The sequence below is a fragment of the Cajanus cajan genome, chromosome 3 (genome assembly GCF_000230855.2).
Source record: "Cajanus cajan strain Asha chromosome 3, NIPB_CcT2T_4, whole genome shotgun sequence".
NCBI lineage: Eukaryota > Viridiplantae > Streptophyta > Magnoliopsida > Fabales > Fabaceae > Cajanus > Cajanus cajan.
The window spans coordinates 72,969,433-72,991,823 of record NC_138519.1 but is presented as its reverse complement, the minus strand read 5'-3'; the positions used below and the strand labels follow the sequence as shown (position 1 = coordinate 72,991,823).

Sequence of the window (22,391 nt, the reverse complement as noted above, 5' to 3'; positions counted from 1 at the left end):
GTTTTAAGAAATCAGGTAATGATATATTTATAAGCAGAAATATTTTTGAATATTCATTTTAAATCAACCAAATTAACAATTAGAATATTACATAAAATGATGATGTACTCGTTTAAAGTTTATCTAATATATCCTATTATACGAACAATAAAATTGTATTAGTATTTTTAGTTCTTAGAATATCTTTTTAATATTCATCTTTCTACTAAATAAAAATTATATATAATAAAAAAATAATTAAAATTTTTTAACTCAAATATAAATAAATTTCAATCAAGTCAACTTTATTAAATGTTCTCAATCCAAAAATACTCTTAAAACAATAAATAAGAACACTGTTACCATAAATATGATTAAAGATACATGAGTAAACGTACTATATATTTTATATGAAATCGTCAAAATTAAATACATCTAACTATCCTCCTTAATCTATGTGAAATTAGTTTCTTTTACTTATATCTAGGTCCAAAAAAATTATCATATAAGAATAATTTTTTTAAAGTGAGAATAAAAATGGTTAAAATTGATTATCAAATTAAAATAAATCACTTAAATTAAAAGACTTATTTAGAATCATAAATATGAATGTTACTTATTATTATCATTATCATTATTATTGTCATCATTACTCTTATTATTGCTATCAATGATAAATCAACCTTAAACTTAATTCAAAGATACGAGGACCTAAATTAGGAGGGACTCGGATTATTTTCTTTTGTACTTATATGATTTTTATATTATTTTAAAATAAATAAAAATTATTATATACCATTTAAGATATAAGTATAAAGTCATATTTTCTTTATTGTTAGTGTTTTTATGTATTATATTTATAAGAGTAAAATATGTTTTTAGATATTTAAAAAAAAATTAAAATTTTGATTTTAGTGACTAAAAAAATTTATCCTATCTTTATCCTTCTAATTTGAAAATACATTATTTTTAATAGGAATAAAAAATAAACTCATAACTATGGATAATACTCGAACTCATCTTGACTTTAACAGAAAATACCTAGTTTGACCTTGTTGGGATGCAAGCAAAGTCCCATATCATTCAAACAAGAGGATGAACATGGGTTTATATACACACAATTGTCTCCATTGGTTGAGAGGCCTTTTGAGTGGTATCCAAAAGCAAAACCGTGAAGGCTAGGCCCAAACCGTGAAGGCAAAGTCCCACATCATTCAAACAAGAGGATAGACATGAGTTTATATACACACAATTGTCTCCATTGGTTGAAAGGCCTTTTGGGTGGTATCCAGAAGCAAAATCATGAAGGCTAGTCCCAATGCGGACAATATCTTACCAATGTAGAGACATGTGTATGTGTGTGATAACCCCCCTAGTGCTTAATAAGTAGTATCAAAGCCAATGGTCTGATGTGAAGGTTGGGCCCAAAACGGACAATATTTTACTAATGTAGAGACATGTGTATGTGTGTGATAACCCCGAGACATGTGTATGTGTGTGATAACCCCTAATGCTCAACAAGTGGTATCAAAGCCGATGGTCTAATCAGGTGACTGGCTCGATGAGTATGATGGACCCTTGTGTCAAAAGTATTCCTAACAGTGGAGGGATGTGTATGTGTGTGATAACCCCGAGACATGTGTATGTGTGTGATAACCCCTAATGCTCAACAAGTGGTATCAAAGCAGATGGTCTAATCAGGTGACTGGCTCGATGAGTATGATGGACCCTTGTGTCAAAAGTATTCCTAACAGTGGAGGGTTAAGAGGCGTGTCCTGTTGTCGTGAAGTCATGATGGAGCTACAATGAGGCTTTTTGGGTGGTATTCAAAAGCAAAACCATGAGGACTGAACTCAAAGCAAACAATATCTTACTAATGTGAAAACATGTGTATGTATGTAGTAACCCCCAATGCTCAACAGACCTAATACGAGTGCACAAAATACCCTATTTGCTAAATTGAGTACAAAATTGACACATCCATACCCACTATTGCATTTATGGTTTTAAATAAAATTTTAATTTAAATCACTTATTTTAATATAAAATTTGATATAGATTTTTAATATAAAAGTTAATATAGATGATTCTCATTCTTATGTAAGAATATCATTATCATATGATACAGGTTGACATATAGCAAACAATGCTACATATATAATTTTTTATAAATTTGGGTCATTGGATCGGAACTATAAGGTGGTGCAGTTTTCGCAAGGAACTAGAAGGTTTTATCAATCTGAAATGCCAAAGTCGTTAAAGTAATAGACTTAAGAGAGAAAGGAATTATTCTTATTCTTACTATCATAAATGAGTAATTAAAATATTTTAATTAATTCTAATCTTAATGATCTATTTTGATTATATAAAGTTTTACTTCCATTAACTACAGCTGCCAGCAGAAGCAACAATGGGCGTTTTAAAGAGAAATATTTGCTCTGAAAAATGAAATAAATTTATCCATAAAATAAGCTTTTAAATTTGTTTTTGAAGATCAAACCTTAAAATAGGTGAAATCAAGTCTTAAAACAAGACCTTTATCAAGTAAACAAAACCTTGGGTTTATAATGCAGGTTAGTCTCCTACCTTAAAAAGTCTAGCCTATCCCAAACACTTCCCCACCATTGCTCGATTATTACTAGGGCTGGTTTAACTTGTTAAACTATTAAAGTTAAATAATCATCTGACATCATAATTTCAGGTATGGCCATCAGTTAAATAGAGTGGCAAGATGGATACACCTGCTAAGGTGCAACATGGAGAGTCCATGGCCTCGTAGGTATCGCCAGCCATATAGACACGTGTATACTTGTCAGAGTGGGTATAGCGAATGAAACAAACTACAACTAAATATCGATCACAAACCTTGAAGAGGAGCTTGCAATCTGCACTATCGGCTTCACCCGATCACAGGGGTAAAAAATGTTAGTTTAGGTAACAGAAACTCAGATTTGTAATTAAATAATTGTCCAAAAACGGTATATAATCACATAGTACTGCCTTTGTTAACTTGTCAAATATTATATGGCTTAAACAACTGCTCTTTCAATGCGTAAAAATATCAGAAACTAATCAAGGCTTTATACTCAAATAGAAAGACTGAAATTTAAAAACTTCACATGCTTAAACAATGAATTAGTTCACTCAGAAGAAGTCACAATCAAATTGATCATTTGACCTCAAATTTGGATGCCGTCCATCTAATTCACCGCTGATCTGTAGGAGACTTTGGTGTTCATGTAACTTTCGTATATTCTGTCTCTTGATTCCGTTTCTGAAAGAAGTGCTTGCTGAACATCGTTTTTCTCTGTAGAGTAACTCCGACTTTTGCCGCTCTGTTGTTTTCCTATTTAGGTACTCAGCTGTCTGCACCTGAACTGATAAGACGAAACAGTATTAGCAGTGAAACAAATGAGTGAATGACTACTCAGAGCACAAATCCATTTCTGGAAAGACTATCAATCTCCGTGCGACTAGCCACCGAGGGAGAAAGGATAACAAGTACAATATCCCGATATATCCAAAGAAGTGTATGACTTTACATTATATCATTTATATGGCTCTTCTGAGTTCAGTCTTCACAAGCACATATAAAGAAAAGGAGGAATAAAAGATAGGAGCACCAATTTCTAATTATCAACAGACTACAAACAGGTAAATAACATCAGAGAAACCAAAAATGAAAAAGTCAAGGAAACTTGATTCAAAGTACAATCTTCAGCCTACTAAGTACTAACAAGATTAAAATTACATAATGAGAGAAAAAAGGTGAGAAATTTGGGAACAAGATGAGATATCCTACATAACAAGGAAAAACTCTTGAGACAGTATGATATCAGTAATGTAAGAGAGAACCCAAAAGCGAATTCCTATCACAAAGCAATCTCGGGGAAAATGATGCCTTCAAGGATCTAGGCATTTTTCTCTAACCAAATACAACATTAAAGAACAGCATACGCTGCACACTTGTACAGAATTTTGGCTCCTTGTTGCAACCAAAATCTTTAGTTAAAATCATGAAAATCGGTGCCAAAGGGGCAAAGTTGAAAATGAGTGATGCACGCAGCAAAAGGACCAAACAATTTGCTGCTAACATTCTAAATAAAAAAAATGATTCGCAAGTCATATCTGCTTAGAAGAACATTAATCAAATGAATCTTCAATGTAATTAATGGATGAGGAGATACCAGATCCTGAAGCAACTGATGCCATTGCACAGTTCCTTAGCCGTGTAATCTCATTGATAATAGCCTTCAAGTTTTCAGGAACTATGTCTCCTCCAGTCTTCAAATCATCATTATTCCCAAGGCACGACAATACATTTTCACATGCCTAACCGACAAGCAGAAATTAAGCATACACACACACAACTAAACTCTAATAATACCATGTTTAGATACATTTCTCTCTAATTACTTATAAAATAAAAAATAAAAATAAAAACATTGGACTAGATAGCTTCAATAAAAGTTGAAGTGCATCAGTTATTTTAACTTATGAAAGAAGTTTACTTCATTTTACTTTCTTATTTTCTTTTCCTACTCGTTTTTATGTTTGTGAAAAAGTTTATTAGAATCACTCAAAGCATCCTTATGAAATCCCTACTATTTTACAAAGCAAACTCTCAGGTATGGTTCTATAACAAACAAACAATACAAATACAGTTTTACATCATGGATTCTAAACTCTCCTAAATTCGTTCTCCAAAACAAAACAAAAAAAAATATTACTAGCTAGGTCTCATGTCGCAGATTAAAATATGCACTACGCATAACACGCACCTTCTCTGCAACGGCATGAAAACCGTTGCGGACCGCGTCCTCCACAAAATTCAACCATTCCACAGGCGAAACTTGTAGCCATTTACAGCTAGCGGACTTGAGTTCCCTCAGAACTAAAGCCTCGTATCTCAACGCCAAACAACTCTTGAAAAAAAAAAAACAATTCAGAAACGCAGAAGAGAAGAAAAAAAAATCAGCAAGACGCCGTTTCATTTCATAGCAACTACTTAAATCGGCGCATTGTTACATAAGATAGTGAAACTGAGAAGCCGTAAAAGAACCTGTTGATCTCCGACGAGAGCGAAAGCGCGGACGAAGAATTCGAGAGTGAGAAGCTTGTCGAGGACTGTTTTAGCGGCGACGGAGCGAATAACGGAGAGGGATTCAGATCTGAGAAGCTGCGTCAAGCTGGAGCGAACTTCGATCAACGACTTCACGTCCTTGGAGACTAAAAGCGATTCGAGGAATCGGAGGGTTGCGTCGCTGAAACTGCGAGAAATGAAATTGGAAAGTTGGATACATACACACAGAGATGAAGAGAGAGAGAGGACCTTCTGGCTTGGATTTGGGAGCGAAGAAAGGAGAGTTGTTCTTTCACTGAGTGTGACATTGCGCGGGAGGAAGACAAAATTGCCGCTTCAAATAACGTCTCTCAGAACTCCAACTTCCAAATTTCAAAAGAGTGTGGGTTTTTTTTTTTTTTTTTGGTGTTGTAAAGAGTGTGGGTTTAAATATGAAGAAAAAAAGTTGTCCAAAAAATGGTATTAGTATAATTTTTAAAAAAATTGTTTTTCCTAAATTAATATTTCAGTTATAAATTGTTTTTTTTTTAATTATAAAAGAGTAGATTTCAGTTACTTAGTTTGTTGCAATCTAATATTTGAAGTTACAAAGTAGAATTCTTTTTCTTATTTATAAAAATAATTAAGGAAGATTATAAACTGTATTCAACTTTCTGAACTAATTCGTTTGAGACAGAACTTTTTAACAACCACTTTTTTTTTTATCGATATGAAAGATAACAAGTTTTATTGCATATGTAAACAAATAAAATTGAATGAAGGTGATTACGATAATTATTACAAATTAGGGGTGAAAAAAATAATGAAATGTTTATATGACATACAACATTTTGAATTTTATCACAGTTCTTAGAGTGTATTTTTTTTACGGTTTACAAATTTATTAAAATGTGAAATTTTCATATTCGTAACATATTTTAAAAAGGCTTAAATATTATTTCTAATCTTTGTAAAATGAACAAGTATTAATTTTGATTCTTATAATATTTTCTCTCTATTTTTTATGCTTCTAAAACTTATAAATATTATTTTTTTATCTTATAAAATAATTAAAAATTAATCTTAGTCTTTATAAAATTATTTTCTTTGATTTTCACTCATCTAAAATTTAGAGTCTATATTTTAATCCTATATAGATAACATTTAATTTAAAAGATATATGAGTTTTAACAAAACGTTCAATTATAGATACAACTTAAAAGTGTCACTTAACTTTTTAATAAACATATAAGTAGTTAAAATGAATCATATAATAGTAGAGACTAAAAAAATAGTAGAGACCTAAATTAAAATTTACTATTTTATATAGACTAAACATACATTCAAATCTTTTATTATGAATGAAATAAAAATATATTTTAATCTTTTTAAAAAAATATTTATGAATGTAGCTATTAACAAATAATATCATCTTTCTTCTCATGAAACATAAGTGTATCGCTAAATCGTGACAATATATATAACACTCAACTTTTATTTCTCTTTTAATGCAGGCAGTTTGGCACTTTTGAAACTAGTTTCATCCTCACCTTAAACATAAAATTGTTATTAAATGTAGAACTTTATCTCTAAAAGAAATCGTTTGAAAAAATATAAATTATATATCCTTTCATTAAAACATTCATTATCAAAGAATTTGACGGTAATAATTAAGATAGTGAAAATTTTTAATATACAACATCTTGAATTTATCACACTTCTTTAGTGCGAATTGCTAGTCTTTTTTAAAATAGTATCGGAGAGTATTATTCTTCCTGTCACAAATTTAGTATTGTAACAACTTATTTTGAAAATTATAAATCTAATACCATTACTGCGGCTAATCCATTATTATATATGCCCACTCATAAACTCGAAGAAATTACCTCAATTCGGTGAAGAAATCGCTATAAATCTATTATTGCACGTGATTAATTCTTAAAAACAAATTGGATGTATTATCTTGATAGCAGACTTTATAAAGTAAACGTAATAGCCATAATGAAATATCAAATTATCGATTAGTTACTTGGATTTCCACAAACCTCTTGGCAAATGGAATTTGAAAATGAATAAAACTCTGCGCACATAAAATTTTATGGTAAAAATATTTCCTTACAAATTTATTCCGTCGTTCTTATAAACATTTTAAAAGAAATTTAACAAAATAAATAATTTTCAAATCATAATACTTTCAAACATTATTCAGAAGTACATTATATTCATTTCATAAAAAAGAAACTTCAGGAAATAAATCAGAATGCACTCGTACCCCCACCCTCGGAACAAATAGTTGATCATCAGCTTTGAATTTACTATATTATTTATTGATCAAGATGCATTTTGGTACCAAGATTTGATTTTAAAAAAAATAAAGACAATCATTTTGCAATATAACTACCGATGAAATGATCAAACGAATTACAACGCCCGTGAAAGTTGCAACAAAGAAGAAACACGAACTAAGAAGGTACATCAGGGGACTTGAATAACCGATGAAAATTTTGGTTCATCCTATGAAACCATCTCGAAGATTGATCAGGACTAAACAAGAGGGCATAACCTGTAAGGACCTATTAGAGATTCAAACCCTAAACAGGCAACATAACACAATCAGAACACTAGGTATTAGAGTAAAATTGAATTATATGTGCACTGAACCATCTGTGGACAAGGAGCTAAATGAACAAGCAGGGTACGAAGCTACGGTATTTGATATACCCAAATAGCACAAGAAAGTTCTGCTCGCATGTGATACGGAATACGCACAAGCCACGGGGATTAGATGTGTGAACCGTAAAACAAACTAGCACTGCAACTGTACTCATTATCATGCAACATAGACAAACAAACTTGCATTGCAGAGAATACGCAAACGAATGCTACTAAGAAGTGCGAAATCCAATAGCTAGCTTGCTAGAAACAACACATGCATCAAGTTAAAAAGATCCTAAATTTCCTATTAGCTATCAAGTTAAAATTACAAATAGATCAAATCAGTAAGTGCGAGTGCCAATATTAGAATAATAAGAAAGCAAACCAATAGGAAACCTAAATTTGCATTACATACATCAGATAAATATATGCAACAGCACTTTTCACATCGAGAAGCTTGTTTCTACAAGTTTTTTATCATGAAATGAGACCTGATTGAAGCTTGGTAGAATTTACGTACTAGAACTACATGAAACTTTATTACGGAGCAAACATAACATTCTTGTCGCTATATAATACACTCAGAGGTTCTTGACTCAATAAAGTGGTTTCATTAAAGTAAATTGCATTATTTTCTATGTTGAATTTGCTACCAGGCCTAGCTTTAATTGAGCTGCTTGGATGCCAATTTAAACAGTAAATTAAATCTTTCTCAAAATTGTCAAGTAAACAGAAAAACACAACTTCATGAAGCCTCACTTTCCAACAGACCACGATAGTATCACTCAATTGATAGATTATAAATGCTTTAATTTAAAGCAAACAGCCAAAATTACTACTTAAATCAAATTCACTTATAACATTGTGACTAAGATTTATTGATTTATGGAACCATGACTGACAACATTCTATTAATTAATGCCATCGACCGCTTGCACCAGATGCCACATGGGATGAGCTAGGAATGCAGGCATTTATCCACATAATGACACATGGTTAAATTTCCAAGCAAGTATTAGGGCACATTTTCATGATAGCAGCACTCACCTGAAATATTCAACACCTACCTTAGTAGCAGCAAGCAATTGGGAGACTATCCACTTGCCTCTATAAAAACATTCACATGATTAAATTAATCCCTGACTAAAATCAAAAACCCACCAGCTAGACAATTGAAACAAAAAGGAGCGGAAGAGGTCTTTGCTCAAAGTGAGTGAACAACCTACCTCTTTGCTTCCAGTTCAAGAAACCAGCCAACTGAAATAATTAAACCCTCAGCCCACAATTCATAGTACATAAAACGTTCAATGTCCAAGCTCTCAGTATGGACGAGAACGATTTCCATAATGATCACGCCTATCAGGCCCAGAACCACCACCATCTCTATAATTGTCTCTGCGTCTATCTCCACCGTAGCCACCCCTATTGCCCCTATAGAACAAGAACAATTAATTATCATTCAATTTCAAAAGAAAAATAAAGTTTTGACAAGGAAACATTAAGATACCACGATTGGTTGTGTTATAAATATACATAACAAATAACTGCTAAATGTACAGAAGAATTCCCAATCATATTGATTAACAAAACAACTAAATTTTATAACCATCATTTCATTGTTTTTCATCGACTTCATTGGTAGGTAAAAAGCTCAATACTTAATCTTTGACATTTATTCTTATAAAAGTGAGAACTATAGCAGACAATCATAGGAACTTACTGGACATAAATTTTCTTAGCAATTTTGAAACATAACATGAATTTTATATCCCAAAAGATAGAATAAAACAATTAAAAGTCAATATTAATTCAGTCTGTAATGAATACCCTTGGTTATATGCAGCTGGAGCTCTTGGTGCAGATTTTTCTGCCATTGCAACACTGATTTTGTAACCCCTCAAATCATAATCTGAAATGTAATATTATTATTAATATCCCATTATATGAGAAACACTATATAAATAGATAAACAGGCAGGTAGAAAAGAGGAAATTGTTCGATGAAGTACTATTGTAAAAACCGCCAGCAGAATGTGCTGCAGAAGGGTCTTCATAAGCAAGGCAAGCATCACCCTTGTTGTTTCCATTCTCATCAGTGTAAATCTTTATGTTCCAAGGCCACTGATCTTTATAGCCCCTCTTCTGTTTTATTCTTCCAACCTGAGCAATTAAGAACATACAACAAAATCACTGACATGTTCTTTCCTTTTCAATGAAGAGAAGACAAAAGTAATCATATTTCTTATATAAAAAACAACAAACAAATGAACCAAAAGAGACATTCCATTCATATATAAAAGACTCATGAAAGAAAAATGATAAAATGACCCTGTAAAGCTTGTGCAAAACTCTAATATAAAAAGATCAGAATATTACTTGTCCAATGCCTCCAAAAAGTTCCCTCAATTCTTCAATAGTCACATCAGGTGGTAGGTTTGAGATGTAGATTCTAGAGTTGTCACATGTATCATCACAATTCTCATCACACTGCTTCACCGCAGCAGGGGGTTCAGCAGGAGATCCACCAAATCCACCTCGGTTACCAGCACCGTAACTACTGTCATATCCCGCTGGAGGCCCAGATCTACCACCACTCCGCCCATCCCCTTGAGTGTCTCCCCCATAACCACCTGCGTTACCCCCATATGATGGAGGGTAGGAATTAGGACCACCAGTATAACTTGCAGGTGGAGGAACTGCATCTGTTCCATAACTTGCATTCCCACCATAAGAATTGTAAGTGGGTGGGTAGTTTCCACCTGCACCAGCACCAGCACCACCATAAGATTGAGCGGTAGGAGGAGGAACTTGACCATAGCCACCTTCTTCTCTCCCTTGATTACCTCTATATGAACCACCTCTACCATCACTACTACCACTCCTTCCACTATTATAATCATTACCTCTCCCACCATCATAGTTCCCAGATCTACCCCCTCCACTGTTATAGTCAGATCTTCCTCCTCGACTGTTACCATAACCTCCACCACCGCCTCCTCTATTATAACCACCACCACTGCCACCTCGGTCATTAGAACTATTGGGATTAGGATTAGGACTCGGAGCACCGCATTTGTTACATTCAACCCTTCTCGCAAAGTTCAAGTTCCCACAACTATGCATAACGATTTCGAATCAAATACGGAAAACGTCGGAACCAACAGCAGTAAAATTCTCACAGCTTTAGTTAATGAAAAACAGAAATTATTTTCAATTTTTAACAGAAAAATTAAATATAATAAAATAAAAACCTTTGGTTAGGACAACGCCAGTCTCCATCTCTGCCGCTGCCACCTCCACCGCCACGGCCGCCACGACCACCACCTCGACCACCACGATCTCCACCACCACCACCACCTGCAGAAATTCACATCAAATACGAACATGATACGAATATTTAAAAAATTAACAAAGTTAAAACGACAGAACAAAACAAAAACCTCGCCCGCCGTATCCACTACCACCACCACCGTAACCTCCACCTCCCCGACCACCTTGACCACCACCGCCTCTTCCTCCATAGCCTCCGCCATCGTTTCCGCCGTAGCCGCTCCTTCCGCCATATCCTCCACCATCGCTGCCGCCATACCCGCCGCCGTTTCCGCTGCCTTTTGCTCCATAGCCTCCACCGCCATCGTTACCACCATAACTACCTCCATAACTGCCTCCTCCGCCAGCACCGGCACCGTAGCCAGCGGCGGTACCGTAACCGCCACTAGCCCCATAGGACGGTGGCGCGGCACCGCCGCCGTCTTGACCGTACGCTCCAGACATGATCCGATCTAGGGTTCCAGGGACCGCGAGAGAAGAAAAATCAGTGAGATTTTTTTGCAAGCTGAGTTTGTGAAGTGAGGTAAAAAGAACGCACAGACTGAAATGGGCCAAACAATGAAGGCCCTTTAAGCCCTTCGCAAAGTAACGGCCCACGTTATCTTATCAATTAGGCATAAAGTCATCAACGGTCCATTCTTGTAGGTTCTAGCTTGTGTAGTAGCATCTCGAATAAAATTATTTATTTATTTATCTTTATAATAAACCATGAAAATGAAGCACTCCCTAATTCACCATAAAATAAATAAATAAATAAATAAAATAATGAAATTAAAAAAATGTACGATAGTGAGATAGCTAAATAAATTAGTTAAAAGCTAAAATTGTCAAATAGATGTAAACACGAAAATTATCATCTTTATTAATGTTATCAATTAATAGTCTAATTTGATTTTTTTTTTAAATATTTTAACCTATATAATTATACACAGAAAAAAAAATATCTTAAAAAATATTTAATATGCAAAATATTTTTATTTAAAAATTTTAAATTAAAATTAAAATTTTTCGTATATGATAGTTATTTTACAAATTTTAAAACATATCCATGAGAAGTTGAGAATCCTATTTTTCTAAGTTAGGGAAAAGTTATAAAAAATTATAATATTTTTTTTAAAATAAAAAATACATAGTTGGAATTCATATTCTTCCAAATTCATCTTCTCACATATTTCTTTGTTTATTTTTCAATTTTTGAGAAATAGATAATAATATTGTATTCTCTCATAAATTCTATATAAGTCTTTATCTCAATCATGTTCTTATACGTATATGTGATGTGAATATTTTTACTGATTCAAAATCCATTATTTCATTATCTTCTATTTGATTAATTTTGTATTAATATCTATTGAATTAAATTAATAAATTACGTGTTTTTGTTTCATTAAATATAATTTCAATATGCAAAATCTAACTAATATTTTTTTATTCATTAGTACTTGAATAATAAACATAAAAATACTCAGTAAAAAAAATAAACATAAAAATATATTGATTTTATTAACTAATTAAAATATAATTTTTATTAAATAGTTCATTTGACATATTATTTTGTATCCTTTTAATTTTTTTTTATCACTTTTAATTATATTTTTTAAAGAGTAAAAGCAAAAAAAATCAAATAATTATATTATTTTCATAATATATGGTATTTTTATAATTATTTAAAAATTATAAGTTATAAAAAAATATTTAATAATACTATTTTAATAAAATAATATTTTCATAAAAAATATTTATATGCTAAAAAAGTAATATTGGAATCAAATTTGAGAATCTTTATATCTCAAGAAATTTATATAAATATTTCTAAAAATCTTTATGAATAAACAAACAAAATTTAATTATTTTTAAGAATATGATTCTCAAAATTTATAATTCTCATAAATTTTTGAATATGAAAAAAATTTCTCCTACGAAACATCTCCTAATAAGAAAATATTCATTTCATGTCATCTTATTATTCTAAGAATGCTTTTGTAAAAAAAAGTTAATAATTATTAGAGTATTTATTCTCATATTTATCAAAAAATTAAAAATAAATATTATATTTATGTTTTAGTCAAATTTGTTGAAGAGTGAGAAGATGATATTTTGATGGGAATATAAAAAAAATTATTTTTTATAACACTATTCATTTTTAGTTTTAAAAATATTTATAGAAATATTAAAATGTAATCAAATATTTTTAAAATATATTCATAAATAAAATTTTAAGAAATATAAGTGAAATTTCTAATAATATAATATGATACCTCGAAATAAATATTAGGTTAAAACCCTATTTTGGTCCCTTATAATCTTTTTTTTGTTTCAATTTAGTCTTTCATTAATTTTTGGTCTCAATTTGGTCCCAAATTAATTAATTGGTTTCAATTTAGTCCTAAATTAATTAATTAGTTTCAATGTGGGACTTTCCGTCCAAATTGCTTTAACGGTGTTAACTCTTGGCCACGTGGACGCCACGTAGATGCATACGTGACATTCACGTGGATGAGAATATTTTTTAAAACACCTGGACCTAGAACGGCCTGTTCTGAAACCGGAACGGGCCGTTCTAGTTGCAAAATAAAAACACCACCAGTGAATCAGAACGGGTCGTTCTGAAATCAGAACGGGTCGTTCTGCTTCCAAAACGGGACGTTCTGAAATAAGAACGGGACGTTCTGGTTTCAGAACGGCCCGTTCCAGAACTGTGAATAAAATATTATTTACTTAATTGTGTTTTTGATATTATAATTATGCAATTTTGATCTCTAAGGTTTTAATTGAGTAATTTCAGTCCTTAAAAGATTATAATTGTGTAATTTTAGTCTCACAATTTTTAATTGAACAATTTTAATCTCTCAAATATCATAATTGTGGAATTTTAGTCTTTCTCATTAAAAATTTAATAATTTTAAAATTTTAATATATATATAATGTTTTAAAACTATATAATTATTTGTTTATTTAAATTAACGTATATTTTTTTTTTATGTATCAAATGATATATATTTACTATTACTAAATAAATAAAATTTATATATTATTAGTATTTTAATATTACTGATAAATTAATATCAATAATATTTTTACCTTTTTTATAAATAAACTAATAATTTGATAAATATAACTTAATATATATTAATATACTTTTACAAAAATATAAATATCTAAGATCAGATATATATTTCTAATTAATATACTTATATTTTTGTAAAAGTATATTAATATATAACAAGTTATATTTATCAAATTATTAGTTTATCTATAAATATATTAATAATATTATTGATATAATATCGAAAATTATAATATACATTAATTTGAATAGATAAATAATTATTTAATTTTAAAACATTATATATATATATATATATATATAAATTATTAATTTTTAATGGGAGACACAAAAATCATACTATTATGATATTTGAGGGACTAAAATTGTTGAATTAAAAATTGAAGGACCAAAATCGCGCAATTGCAATTCTTTAAGGACTAAAATTATGCAATTAAAATCTTGGAGATCACAAAACTGCACAATTGTAATACTTGAGGGATAAAAAGTGCAATTAAACCAATATTCTTAATTAATTTTATTAAAAAATATAATAATTAATAAGATAAAAGGAATATCACTTTATAATTTTTTGCAACTTATTTAAGATTAAAGGAATAAAATGATAAAAATTAATAAGATAAACATAATAAAATAAAATATAAAAAAAATATTAATATATTTATTTTATTGGATATAATAACATAATTAAAATATAATTAATAATATATATTTTATAAAATTATTAATATTTTATATATAAAAAAATAAAATAAAACCGGAACGTCCCGTTCTGAAACTGGAACGGGACGTTCTGGTGCATTTTGGGTGTGTTAATTTTGCACTTGAAACGGGTCGTTCCGGATGCAAAATTAACACACCAAAAGTGCACCCAGAACGGCCCGTTCCGATTTCAGAACGGGCCGTTCTGGGTCCAGGTGTTTTCAAAAAAATTCACATCCACGTGGATGCCACGTATGCATCTACGTGGCGTCCACGTGGCCAAAAGTTAACACCGTTAAAGCAATTTGGACGAAAAGTCTCACATTAAAACCAATTAATTAATTTAGGACTAAATTGAAACCAATTAATTAATTTGGGACCAAATTGAGACCAAAAATTAATGAGGAACTAAATTGAAACAAAAAAAGATTATAAGGGACCAAAATAGGGTTTTAACCTAAATATTATTATAACTAAAATTTATAATAAATATTTTTATTATATATTATAATTTATATTCATGATAAATATTTAACCTGTGGTGCTAAAATATTTTTAGTTACTGATAATTTATTGTAAAAATTAATAAAATTTAATTTTAAATAAATATAATATATTAAAGTAGATAAAAGAGTATGAAAAATATTTAAAAACACTTATTAAAGAAAAAAATAGACAAAATACTTTTATTAAAAATTTATTTCTAAAACATTATAGTTTAACATAGTTATGTTAGTTGTCCTTTAAAAAAAACATAGTTATGCTAATTTATATCAATATAAGAAACATTTCTTATATTGATATGTTATATATTGATATAAGTTAGCATAACTATGTTTTTTTTTTAATTGTAATGATATGTGAATATTTTAATTTTTTATACTTTTAAAACATTTTATATATATTTTTAAAACTAAAATCTTTATCATGTTAACAAGTTATAAATTATTCAAATATTATTTTGAAAGTAGTTATTACAAAATTCTACAATTTATAATTGTATGAAAATCTAAGATTAAATAGTAGTATAAGAAAGTTAAACTATTTATGTAATTCAATTCAAAGTATTTAGATTTTTTTCCTTTTTATTTAAAAAAAAAGTCTTATTCAGAAAATATCAACCATCTTTTATATATTAAACTCCATCAATAATTGAAATTATAATTCAATCAAACTCAATGATTCATTGATCTCCCCTTTTTTTTTCACTTATCACTTGGACAAAAACCAATTATTAAAGTTTTTTCACATTATTAAAGTTTTTTAGTTCACACATTTAGAAAAAAAAATAACAATGAAAATTAGTAATATTAAAATTTTAAAGTTTTAAAAAAATAAAATTCCAAGAAAATATAAACGAGACAAGTGAAAAAAGTTAATTAAAAAAAAGTAATTTTTAAAAATAATAAAAAGTCAATTTAGAAAAAATGGCTTGCAGCAGCTATATTAAAAATACTTTCTACACTAAATATAGATAGATATATTACTAGCATAATTATATTAAAGGAAATTTGCTAGAAAGTATCCTGATTACACTTGTTAGTGATTATTTAAAACACTTTAAATTCCTGATTCTACAAATCATTTTGTTACTACTGTAATAGTTAAGAAAAACAAAAAAAACAAAACATTTGCTGTTAAGGCAGATACCCTCACCACATTGTGTGCATTGACTGCATACATACTTTATCGCTTAATGCATATTCAATTGATCATGGACACCTCATCCATCCATGCTGCTTCTAAGTTCCACCATATTGCATGATCACATATGTTATGGGATATCATGAACATTTGTGACAATTATTTCACTCAATTTCGCGAAAAGTAATCTCATATCAAGTTATCAACAACATGTAATGAATAAAAATGAAAAGTGACATCCTTCACATTTAGCTAGCATGAATAAATGTTACAAAAAAAATGCTAACCATTTTCATTCATCACTAAACATCTACAACAAAATTACAACAGGCCAGGAGATCAAAAAATGATCCTCATCTTTAGCTATGTCAAACCGCAAAAGATACAAAAAGTTATTTTTTTTTTTTTTCAATCGGTGAAAATTACAATGACAGTAACAAAGTATAAATCTAAGACCTGGGGCATATTACTTTAACCCTCTGCCATTAGGCTAACCCTAGTGGTTCAGACACCAAGAGGGTTGTTACAAATAAAATCACCAACAAGAAATTACACGGCCTGTGAAAAACTGAGTGAGAGATGCGAATCTCAATGGGAAACCTGCAATGCTCCATGGATGGATCAACAGTTGTGATCAAACCTAAACCTCCAAAGTCACAGCTTTCTGCCCTCTGATCATGCTGCTGATAATAGCTATTAAAAGCATATGATATGTTACTAGGCCAGCTGATATTGAAGCAGGATCCACCAGGAGACAGTGCAGTACAATCAGCATTTGCACAAGCCTCTAAAGCACTGGCTGATGCATTTGACAAGTCTTTATTGTTGTTCACAACACACCACTTAGAAGAGAGATACTCAACATTTTGAGCATTCAAAAGTCTCTTTGAACCCTGGCCAAGATCCACATGGTACTTTGCTTGGCCGTCGAAAGTGAACAAACCCCAATGCCTTTCAAAGTTTCCAGAAGCAATGCTTCTTTGGTCCTCATCAAGAAGGCTCAAAATGTATGTTTCAAGTGGTGGCTTGTGTGGCCTAAGTGGAGTCCCCAAGTTACTGTGAAGGTGGCTTATAAGGCCTTTAATGAAGGTTTCTGCAAGGTTTGAGCTTGCATTGGCAGCTCCATCTGTTGGCCAACCAATCTTGGCCACGACAATGTCCATGTTTGGATATCCGACTGCTGATAATACAGTAACCACTGTATCATAGCTTAAGTCAAAGCTGTTTTTGTAGGTTTTATGGTTAAAATTATGAGGGTGTGCAGTTTCTTTAAAGAGGGAAAAATCCAGTGATAAGTTTTTGGTTTGAAGGTGCGTTATGAATGGAGAAATAGTCACAAAGAAAGGTGATCCATGCTTATCAAGAAATGCAAGGAGCTCAGTCATGGTTTTGTTGAGGTCAGGCCTGAAATGAACTTCTGAGGACAGGTTAAATCCTGACTCAAAACTGTCAAAGCTGCATGGAACCACAACTTTCACTTTGCTGTCCAGTTTTGCTTTCTTTAAAGATGCTTGAATGTTCATAGCAGCTCCAATTAAAAAGGGATGAAATTGTTCACCATAGCTTTTAAGAAACGGCTCATCACCAACAGCAACATATCTGCAAAAATTATATTTAGAACCATATGTAGAGGGAACCATACTTAAGACATAATTAAGATTTGCATCCCTTCCAATATTGAGAGATTTGGAAGAGAGGGTAAGTGGGTTATAACTTTCTGAAGGTGCTGCCAACACTATCCTTTAGATTTAATTTATCCACCCCTCCTCAATACTGTTATGGTATAAAAGTATATTACTAGTGTTTTTCCTCTCCTCCCCAAGAAAACCAGAGGACACTCGGCTCCCCTTCAACCAAACCAAACAAGGAGACCCTTCACATCTAATAACCCTCTCTTCCCACCCCCTCCATCCCTTCCTTTGAACTAGACATAGGATAATAGGTCAACTTCTGTGAGGGAACTTATCAAAATATTGAGGTGCAACAATTAATTTTAACTTAAGTGAGAAGTTTGATTAATTCTACTTCCTTGATTCATTTTATTTTATTCTCCTATAAGTACTTGCTGAGAAGTTAATTCAAACTCACTTGTATTTGTAAATTATTAAGGCATAAAAGGAACTAGATATCTACAACATCAGCATTCTCAGGGAGTGGAACCAACCATTTGGCCAAGTTTGTAGGCCAGCTTTTCATTCTCCTGGCATGCAATACTGAGAAAAATAGTAATGTTCTACAAAACTAACTTTTAAAGAAAAAGCTCAAACTTAAAAGGTGCATGTTTATTATGTATGTCAATAACTACGTCCGGTCTTCTGCACAAACACAGGCATGCACGGGCACACACAAAAGCACGCACACAAAGCCTGGGAATGCAGAGCAACATATCATATGATCTTCACCTGTTATTATTTCCTTATAAGTAGGGCTGTTCATGGTTTGAATTTTTCAAAAATTTGAACCGAACTGAATCAATCCATTTTATAAAAACAGTTTGGTTAATCAAACCGTTTTTTATAAAGTAGATCGCTTCAGTTTTTATAAAAACAGTAAAATTCAGTTATTCACTTTAAACTCACATATGTTTGGTTTTTTCATAAACTCAAACGATTCCCCTTTATAAAAATTGATTTGGTTAACTGAATTATTACACAGTGAATCGGTTCAGTTTTTTTCTCAAGCAAGATTTTTATAATCTGATTCTCTTCGGTTCAGATTTCTTGCACACCCCTACTTATAAGTACTTCTACTAGTAGTAACTAGTAAGACAGTTTCATTTATGCTACATCCAACTCAGTCACCCTACCTGAGGTGGCAATATATCAGGAAGTGAAGGGAAAATGCGTAATGAACCAAGGAGTTGATTAATGTAAAAAAGAAACACAGGCTTAACAAAAGAAGCAAATTCGACAAATCTGGCATTAGCCGGATTTCTTCTTTGTATATAGTCCTAATGGTCCAAATACAGATTCTGGATTTCGGTAGATATTTGTTCTCATTCCATTTAACCTTATGACAATATGGTTATAGAAAAACCGTGCAGCTTGACCCCTATGCCCAATGGAATTGTTCTGTGTTCTATAATATAAAAACTTTCCTTATGCAGACACTAATGCTTGATGGTCTCACCAAAAGGCAGAATAACAAACACGGAATTGAACACCCCCCCCCCCCCCTTTTCAGAATGTCCATGATCATCAGTCAATCAAAAGAGTAAAAATCCAAAGCAAACAACCATGTATTGAAAATTAAATCAATTATAAAAAAATGGAAAAATAAACAAAGCACAAGCAAAATAGAAGAACAGAGAAAAATGGGAAACAAAGAGAACCAAGAAACCTGACTCACTCAATTCGAGTGACACTGCCCCCATTGGACATGTAGCGTGTAACATTATCATGGACCCAACTATCCGCAGCCTTCTTAGAAGAGTTCAAGTTTCTGAGCATAGCGTTGGGAATGCCCACAGTAACAGCAACGTTGGAGCCAGAAAGTGTCTGAAGAACATCAGAGTCGGCATCAAAGAGCTTAACTTTGTTGATGTTGTTGGACTTCAAGAGCTTCACCACCTTGGGGGGTGGAAGGGGGTGAGAAGCCATGGTGCCCCAGTTCACCCCCACAGCTCCAACCACACAGAAAATGGTGGGAGTCATGGTTAGGAAGGTGAATATGAGGAAACAAGAAATGGGAGGCATTTGGGTGGGTGTGATGATGCTGGAAAATGAAGAAGGAATGAAAAAAATGCAATCTTGGCTACTGTGTGAGTGACAACTTTGGTTGGGGCTTGAAGCTGTGGTGTGATGTGTTGAGTGGTTTTTGGTTAGTTTGAAAAATTTTGGAGGCTAGTAACTAGGTGTCAATGGTTATTGGTGAGTAGTGCTAGTAGGTGCTGAGTGTAGTGGTGAAGGATGGATTTAATGCGTGGTGTCAGTTGTGTGGACTGGTCTTAGGCCCATGGCTGTGAAGTACAGGACAATGGAACATATATGCTCTTGCTTTTGTGTTTGTTTTTATTAGTTTATGATTATTACTATGTTATCTGTTTTTGTGTCTACGACCCTTTGCGTTGGGGGCAATTGATGTTGGGCAAGACTGATTGAGGCCCAATATACATGACTGTGGGATCATAGCTTTTTTATTTTTAAACTTTCTCTTCACTGTTGACCTAAATAAATATATAAATGAACTTTATGTCCTAACTCATTGCTTTTTATTATGGTTTAACCTTTTGCCAACTGAGCATTTTAGTTAGTAAGTAACAGTTTAGTCGGGAAAGAAACAACTTATATCTTATAATAACGTCTATTTTGGTTGTGAATATGAAAATTTTGTCAATAAATATATGAAGATATATATGTAAACGTTTTTTAAGTCTTAAAATTTACCATTTTTGAGCATTAAAACTTGTCTTAATATTAGTAAGTCATCAAAATTCAATTCACTTAGACTTTCTAATACTAAAAAATAAAAATAAATAAATTGAATAAACAAGGCAAATGGTTGAATTTAAAAAAAAAAAATGATGAGCAGATGACATCTTTTAATTAACATATAAAATCATATTGAATTGTTATGAGCTTGCAATTCAATTAGATTGTGGCTTAGTGTTAAGATCAAACTATATGATAAATTATTTGTATACTTGCATGTTTGGAATGAAATTGAAAACATGCATCCTATATTTTCTCTCCATGTTTGAATAAGAAAATACGTAAAATAATAAAATATAGTTTCGATCAAACGTGAAAAATCATGTATTTATCGGGGTACAAACACACTCAACTTTAACTTTTACTTTGCCTTTAAGGGTGTGTTTGAAAAGAAAGAAGTGGAAAGAGAAGTCAAAAACAAGTTTTTTTTTTTTTTTATATATAACAAAAATGAGGTGTGTTTGGTATTTTTGGGTTTAGTATAATTGTAATTAGGCCTTCGGCTCGAGTAGCATACCAAAGTATCTTCATAACTTTTTGTCCTTTGAACTGGTTATGAGACTAATCTCTAGTCGGAGTTTAGTCATACTTATAGTCGACTCCAAAAGTGTATTTTGCAGGAATTGAACTTGAATCCTCTATGAAAAAACTTAATGTGTATTAAAAAATGAGGTGTGTTTGGTATGACGAAAAAGGGAGGAAAATCTAAGTATTTTAACGTAAAATTCATCTCATAAAATTTTTCCTCTAAGATGAAAAGAAGTTTGAAGAAAAGAAATATATTAAAAAGGGGTTTAAATAGTGTCAACAAACATTTCAACACTTTTTTCCAAAACGATGAAATAGTTACAAAATTTTACAAGTGCAAATCAAGAATTAAGAGAGAATAACACAATAATTCGTGTTAATCATTGAGATTATGTTCAATTTTTTTATCAATTCAATTAATTTTTACTATTTTTTTACAAAAATATAAGTATTCTTTTATAGAGAATGTAAATTTTGTTATAAGGTTTTTTGTTATAATAGGAGATTATAAATTTTGGGGATGAGATAAAAAAATGGAGAAAAGAAAAAAAATAAAGAGAAACAAAAAAATTTAAAGGAAGTAATGAAGAAAAATATATAACTGATTTTTAGTGAAAGAATAGAAAAAATAAAAATAAAATATATTTATGTTAGTGACAATATTTGAATTAAAATTTTTCTCAATAATTTTTCGTGTAAATTATATTGAACAACTTATTAAAATAAGTTCAAAATATTTTATAAGATATTCATAAAATATTTTATAAATTTGTCCAAATACTTTCATAAACATTTATAAATAGAAATAAGCAAAAATAAATTATTTATATATATTCTTGTACATAGTCTATCAAGTATTTAATTGACGAATTTTTTTTTTATAAAGATAAGAAAAATTACAAAGATGGTCGCAATAAGGATTGAGCATAATTCCTCATGCTTCTAACTACCTCAATCTTTCTTCATCCAACCACTAGACTAACCCTAATGGTCTA

At 31.0% G+C, this 22,391-nt stretch overlaps 3 protein-coding genes across 12 annotated transcripts; all 3 read right to left on the bottom strand.

The window, feature by feature from the left end:
• Positions 1-3,072: 3,072 nt before the first annotated feature.
• On the bottom strand, positions 3,073-7,186 carry LOC109806662 (protein DOUBLE-STRAND BREAK FORMATION). Of its 2 annotated transcripts, XM_020369135.3 has the most exons (5): positions 5,312-6,086; positions 5,042-5,249; positions 4,761-4,904; positions 4,167-4,311; positions 3,073-3,356 (listed from the first exon to the last, which is right to left on the bottom strand). In XM_020369135.3, exons 1-5 carry the CDS (start codon positions 5,368-5,370, stop codon positions 3,124-3,126), a joined length of 789 nt encoding a protein of 262 aa, XP_020224724.1. In that variant the 5' UTR covers positions 5,371-6,086; the 3' UTR covers positions 3,073-3,123. The 2 variants fall into 2 exon arrangements, with proteins under 2 accessions (XP_020224724.1, XP_082927376.1); XM_083071250.1 differs by lacking the exon at positions 4,167-4,311 and having other exon boundaries at positions 3,073-3,351; positions 5,312-7,186.
• Positions 7,187-7,334: 148 nt separating this feature from the next.
• TAF15B (TBP-associated factor 15B) lies at positions 7,335-11,553 on the bottom strand. Of its 9 annotated transcripts, none has more exons than XR_014432627.1 (8): positions 11,136-11,553; positions 10,947-11,052; positions 10,072-10,810; positions 9,705-9,855; positions 9,524-9,605; positions 8,923-9,127; positions 8,764-8,803; positions 7,335-7,632 (listed from the first exon to the last, which is right to left on the bottom strand). XR_014432627.1 is itself a non-coding variant. In XM_020367966.3 (6 exons), the coding sequence occupies exons 1-6, from the start codon at positions 11,467-11,469 to the stop codon at positions 9,016-9,018; spliced, it is 1,524 nt and encodes a 507-aa protein (XP_020223555.1). In that variant the 5' UTR covers positions 11,470-11,553; the 3' UTR covers positions 8,423-9,015. The 9 variants fall into 9 exon arrangements, 1 of the variants encoding a protein (XP_020223555.1); XR_014432628.1 differs by having other exon boundaries at positions 7,335-7,614; XR_014432629.1 differs by having other exon boundaries at positions 7,335-7,604.
• Positions 11,554-16,610: 5,057 nt separating this feature from the next.
• LOC109806062 (O-Glycosyl hydrolases family 17 protein) lies at positions 16,611-20,416 on the bottom strand. Its single transcript, XM_020368409.3, has 2 exons — positions 19,787-20,416; positions 16,611-18,037 (listed from the first exon to the last, which is right to left on the bottom strand). The coding sequence occupies exons 1-2, from the start codon at positions 20,131-20,133 to the stop codon at positions 16,924-16,926; spliced, it is 1,461 nt and encodes a 486-aa protein (XP_020223998.1). The 5' UTR covers positions 20,134-20,416; the 3' UTR covers positions 16,611-16,923.
• Positions 20,417-22,391: the final 1,975 nt, after the last annotated feature.

What these genes read in the sequence shown, in the direction of transcription:
- LOC109806662 (XM_020369135.3), bottom strand. Translation starts at nt 5,370, where the DNA reads ATGTCACACTCAGTGAAAGAACAACTCTCCTTTCTTCGCTCCCAAATC. An exon ending in TCCCAAATCCAAGCCAGAAG is followed by an intron (nt 5,250 to 5,311) that starts GTCCTCTCTCTC and finishes CATTTCTCGCAG; the next exon opens with TTTCAGCGACGCAACCCTCC. An exon ending in TTCATGCCGTTGCAGAGAAG is followed by an intron (nt 4,312 to 4,760) that starts GTGCGTGTTATG and finishes CTTGTCGGTTAG; the next exon opens with GCATGTGAAAATGTATTGTC.
- TAF15B (XM_020367966.3), bottom strand. Translation starts at nt 11,469, where the DNA reads ATGTCTGGAGCGTACGGTCAAGACGGCGGCGGTGCCGCGCCACCGTCC. An exon ending in TGGCGTTGTCCTAACCAAAG is followed by an intron (nt 10,811 to 10,946) that starts GTTTTTATTTTA and finishes CGTTATGCATAG; the next exon opens with TTGTGGGAACTTGAACTTTG. An exon ending in CCAGCTGCATATAACCAAGG is followed by an intron (nt 9,128 to 9,523) that starts GTATTCATTACA and finishes CTTGTTCTATAG; the next exon opens with GGGCAATAGGGGTGGCTACG.
- LOC109806062 (XM_020368409.3), bottom strand. Translation starts at nt 20,133, where the DNA reads ATGCCTCCCATTTCTTGTTTCCTCATATTCACCTTCCTAACCATGACT. An exon ending in GGCAGTGTCACTCGAATTGA is followed by an intron (nt 18,038 to 19,786) that starts GTGAGTCAGGTT and finishes TAATTTTTGCAG; the next exon opens with ATATGTTGCTGTTGGTGATG.